Genomic DNA, 5,720 nt, shown 5'->3' with positions numbered 1-5,720 from the left:
GAGAAATACCACGGACACACACACACACACACACACACACACACACACACACACACACAGTGAAGATTAAACATTGATACAATGATTAAACTTAATTTCTATCTATCTATCTATCTATCTATCTATCTGTCTGTCTGTCTGTCTGTCTGTCTATCTATCTATCTATCTATCTAATGTTCTGTTGTTGGTTTTTTAGCTGGAAGACGAGTTGCTTGCTCTGCAGAAGAAACTGAAAGGAACTGAAGATGAACTGGACAAATATTCAGAAGCTCTCAAAGACGCTCAGGAGAAGATGGAGCTGTCTGAGAAAAAGGCGACAGATGTGAGTATTCAAGCATTAGACCCGGTTTATACAGATAAAATCATTTTTCTTCAATAAGACGCCGGTTTTCGGTTAAACACCATCATCAAAATCAAAAACGCATGGGATGATAATAATGAGTCACACTGCTTTCATACACATGTGGCTCTGCGGTAAATCTTTGCACCTGGTCGGGATGGGAAGCCTCAGACAGATTGTTCTCATTCCAGCAACAAAGATGCTTTAATCATATAGTGGGAGCATGTCAGCAGCTCCATGTGGAAAAAAACAGGAAAAAAAAGTTTCCCCACATTCCTTTTCGGCTACCGCTGACAGCCTTGCATAGATGTCTTTCCCACTCATTCTGTTACCGGACGCCCCAGAGACGTCAAACGTCTTCAGTGTGCAATTTTCTAGCAAGGCTTGAACTCATCAGCCTTTTTTATTTAACAAAACAACCTCGGAAAGCTGTGGAATCCGGGCTCACATGCAGAGGAAATGGATATTTAGGGCGAGAGCCACCTCTGAAACCCACAGAGAGAAAATCCAGACCACAAAGCATGAGAGCCGGAGCTGCACAACCAAGAAACATTATAAAAAACTGTCTGGACGTGACGTCCACCGTCCCAGAGCTGCATTCTTTTAAAGCACTGGGAGAGAATGAAGGCTATACTTCTTAAAGGGACAGTTTAAATAAAAACCCTTTCTCTTACTAAAAAACTCTACTAAAAGCACCATAAAAGTGACGTAAAGGTAAACTATTAAGATTTTCAAGAAAAATTATTTACTATTTCTTGTTATCAATGCTGAAAATATATATAACATCCCCAGCCATCCCCTATTAATATATACTACACATATACACTACCGTTCAAAAGTTTGGGATCAGAAAGTTTTTAAATATTTTTTACTGAAGTTTCTTGTGCTCATCAAGGCTGTATTTATTTGATCAAAAATACAGAAAAAAACCTTTTATTTTGTGAAATATTATTGCAATTTAAAATAACAGTTTCTATTTTAATATACTTTAAAATGTAATTTATTTCTGTGATGCGCAGCTGCATTTTCAGTATCATTACTCCAGTCTTCAGTGTCACATGATCTTCAGAAATCATTCTAATATGCTGATTTATTATCAGTGCTGGAGACTGTTGTGCTGCTTCATATTTTTTTGGAATCTGTGATACTTTTTTTCAGGATTCTTTTATGAATATAAAATTTAAAAAAAACAGCATTTATTAAAAATGGAAATCTTGTGTTACAATATACACTACAGTTCAAAAGTTTGGAGTCAGTAAATGTTTTTCTTTCTTTTTTTGAAAGTAATGAATACTTTTATTCAGCGAGGATGTGTTAAATGGATAAAAAGGGATAGTAAAGACTCATATTGTTAAAAAAGATTTTAATTTTAAATAAATGCTGTTCTTTTTAACTTTTTATTCATAAAAGAATCCTGAAAAAATGATCACAGTTTCCAAAAAAAAACATGAAGCAGCACAACAGTTTCCAGCACTGATAATAAAGCAGCATATTAGAATGATTTCTGAAGATCATGTGACACTGAAGACTGGAGTAATGATGCTGAAAATACAGCTGCGCATCACAGAAATAAATTACATTTTACTATATATTAAAAAAGAGAACCAATACTAGAAATTGAAATAATATCTCACAATATTACAGTTTTTTCTGTATTTTTGATCAAATAAATACAGCCTTGATGAGCACAAGAGACTCCATTAAAAAACATTCACAATCTTACTGATCCCAAACTTTTGAACAGCAGTGTTATATACACTTTTATTGAGCAAGAATGCATTCTATTAATAAAAAGTGGGAGTAAAGACATTTATAATGTTACAAAAGATTTCTATTTAAAATAAAAGCTGTTCTTTTGAACTTTCTATTCATCAAAGAATCCTGAAAATGTAAAAATGAATCATGGTTTCCACAAAAATATTGGGCAATTATAAAACATTGATAATAAGAAAATATTGGGTTTGCAACATTAATAATAATAAGAAAAGTTTTTGAGCATCATATTAGAATGATTTCTGAAGGATCATGTGACACTGGAGACTGGCGTAATGATGCTGAAAATTCAGCTGCGCATCACAGGAATAAATTAAATTTTTAAATAACATTTTTAGCATATATTTGAATATAAAACAGTTATTTTAAATTGCAATAATATTTCACAATATTATGTTTTTTACTGTATTTCTGATCAAATAAATAAAAAAAAAAAAAAAATCTTTCCAAAAATTATTCCAAACTTTTGTAGTCCTGTACATTTACAGTACACTTACATTATACATTTGGCAGACACTTATATCCACTACATGTTTTTATAGTATGGAAAATAAGCTCTGTTCCAAAACATTTTAAAGTCATCCTAGAAGTGTTTTGGCTTTTCCAAAAGCTAGATGACAAAATATGTCTTCTTTTAACAATCACAGTATGCATTGCTTTAAATATAAATATTCTTTTAAATATTCAGTGTTTTTCTATTTTACTCAATATTTGTGTGTTTTGCTGATTCAAATATGAAAGCATTAGCTTGCCAACATACTAAACCAAACTTTTAGTTAGTTATATTGAAATTGAAAGGATGCTGCCTTAGTAGGCAGTAGACAATAAGGCAGCTCAGGTTTTGTATAAGCAGTCTGAAATCTGACTTAGCACAAGCTCTAAAAATACTGTTAGTTTGTTTTTATTTCATTATATGGACATAAAACATTTAGGAAAGGAAGTGACGTGTGGTGTCCCATACTTGGAATTTGTGCTCTGCATTTAAAAATGTAATTAAATTTGTGTCACTTCATAAAATTCAAATAAATAAAAATAAGCAGTACATTCGCTCCCCCCACCTACAATCCCTGCCGGACCTGCGACTCGAACCCGCGACCTTCAGGTTACAAGTCTGACTCTCTAATCATAAGGCCACGATTTACCTGATTTACCATCCAGATATAGATCATTACAGCACCGTCTCGCAATTTGTGTAATATTTCTATACAAGGCAACAGCATGAAATTTATATGTTTTTATGCACTTTGATATTTTCTATGACTATCCAACTCTTCTGCTGGGGGAAACACACACACACACACACACACCAGCCGTCTGCAGCAAAAATACTCCCACACATGCTGGAATTCACTGAATGGAATACAAATGGTATTATGATAGTGTCATGCAATTTATTAGGCAGTGAACTGATTAAAGAAAGCCGTGAGCTACTCAAAGCTTTGCGTTAAGCTGATTTTACCGTAGGTAAACACCCTTGAAGTGTTGATTTTCAAAAATGGTGGGTAAAGCATTATGATAAATATAGACATTTATTAATAATAATTGGAGTAAACAATTCTTCTAGCAAGTAATGCAGTTCATTAGCCTGACTTTAGACTGCCATATAATGGTGCATTAATATAAAATGTACACACATAGGTGTGTGTTCAGCACATATGTTTTTTCAATGCGGCTCATGCAATCAGAATGTGGAGCCAGAATTAATCTTTTCATATAAATTTTACTGAGCCAGACAATAGATCTATTTCTGTCTGGACATTGTGAGAGCGTGTTTCCGAGCACAGCGTGTGAAATTGATCAGCATGCAGTCAGATTGGGAACTAGAGGTCTGTGCTGCCCTATAACTGCTGGAAGAGGGCCAATAATTACAACAGCACTTCCTGCTGAAGAACATATGGAGGCAGAACATATGGAGTACGTATGAAGAAGCTGTGGAAGTATTGGAGCTACATGTGTGTAGATTCGGGTGGAGATTTGCTTTAAATCTTGTGCATTTTGCATGTATGTTTGTGTGCGTTTCTGTAAATAGCAGATGTATTTGATTTAAATTAGGGCTGCAAAACGATTAATCGCGATTATCAAAATAAAAGTTTATGTTTACATACTATGTGTACTGTGTATATTTATTATGTATAAATACACACACATACATGTATATATATTAAGGAAAAATATGTTAGATTTATATATAAAATATTTATATTTTTATATAATATAAATTATATACAAGTATAAATATATATATATACATACAAATATATATTTTTAAATGTATACATATATGTGTGTGTATTTATATATACACTACCGGTCAAAAGTTTGGGATCAGAACGATATTTATAAAAGAAGAGCATTTATTTAAAATAGAAATCTTTTCTAATAATATACACTACAGTTCAAAAGTTCAAGGTCAGTACATTTTTATTCTTTCTTTTATTGAAAGAAATTAAAACTTTTATTCAGCAAGGATGTGTTCAATTGTTAAGCAGTGATAGCAAAGATTTATATTGTTAGAAAAGATTTATATTATAAAAGTTACGCCTTCTTTCTTTGCGTGAACATTTGGGCGGCGTTATGCAAATCTTCCCACATAGTGAGGTAGACATGTGGGGGCGTGTTAGAACGAGCCATTTTAGGTAGGTGTGGCTGACTCTTAACTTTTATAAAGAATATCTCTTTGGATTTGAGACTTTAGTCTTTGCAACTTTACAGATCTTCTTTATGCACCAAGAGCTTGTAACACTCCAAAGAGAAAGGAAAAAATTTAATTGCATCATATGACCCCTTTAAAAAACATTACAAGTCTTACTGATCCCAAACTTTTGAACGGCAGTGTACATGCACAGTACACACACATAAACAAACTTATTTTTTAATGTGATTAAACACGATTAGTCGTTTTACAGCTCCGACCTGCCAAACATATGGCTTATTTTTTGCTTGTTTTTGAAAAACAAACCTGCTTTAAAAAAGATCTAGTTTAGGGTCTGATTATTTGACATTTATATTGTATAACAACATGTGAAAATTAGCAATCACTTTCATTCATAAATTAAATTTTTATTAATTAATGTATTAAATGTAATAAATAATTTAATAATAAATTGATATATTACAAACAATCAGACCCAAGTTGTGATGTGTGTGTATACACACACACGCGCACACACACACACACACACACACACACACACACACACACACACACACACACACATTTGCCTTAGAAAGACAGTTGATCCATTTTTAAGTAAAAGACAAATGTTTAAAAAGCCTGTCATTCCCAAAACGTAATCCTATTAAACTTAATACCCCATCTGAGATGTGATGGGGATGAAGTTTCAGAAAAATGAGAGAATTCTCCTGTATGTACTAAATAAATGCATTAAACTAGAGTGAAAGGTAGTCGTTGTTTTCTGTGCATTGAGGATTTTACGCATTCATATCTCAATTATGATGCACTGCAATCACAACATGGTCATTCATAAGAAACACCAAATATGTCCAGAAGTCAGCACATAATAGCAGCAGGAGTCAAACAGGAACACCACCACCTGATGTCATCTGAAACCCGCATCTTCTTCCTGGCATTGGACTTTTTTGCGCA

At 33.1% G+C, this 5,720-nt stretch overlaps 1 protein-coding gene across 4 annotated transcripts in view; it reads left to right on the top strand.

The window, feature by feature from the left end:
- Window positions 1–5,720, top strand: part of LOC107696831 (tropomyosin alpha-1 chain-like) — a 21,072-nt gene that overhangs the window by 4,020 nt on the left and 11,332 nt on the right. For all 4 annotated transcript variants that reach the window (XM_016497344.1, XM_016497353.1, XM_016497335.1 and 1 more), the window contains one exon: window positions 197–322. In XM_016497344.1, coding sequence (XP_016352830.1) covers window positions 197–322 — 126 coding nt within the window. The remainder of the gene's footprint in view (window positions 1–196; window positions 323–5,720) is intronic.

The sequence above is a fragment of the Sinocyclocheilus anshuiensis genome, unplaced genomic scaffold (assembly GCF_001515605.1).
Source record: "Sinocyclocheilus anshuiensis isolate Anshui unplaced genomic scaffold, SAMN03320099.WGS_v1.1 scaffold217, whole genome shotgun sequence".
NCBI classification, from domain to species: domain Eukaryota; kingdom Metazoa; phylum Chordata; class Actinopteri; order Cypriniformes; family Cyprinidae; genus Sinocyclocheilus; species Sinocyclocheilus anshuiensis.
This window is presented reverse-complemented; position numbering and strand designations above follow the sequence as displayed.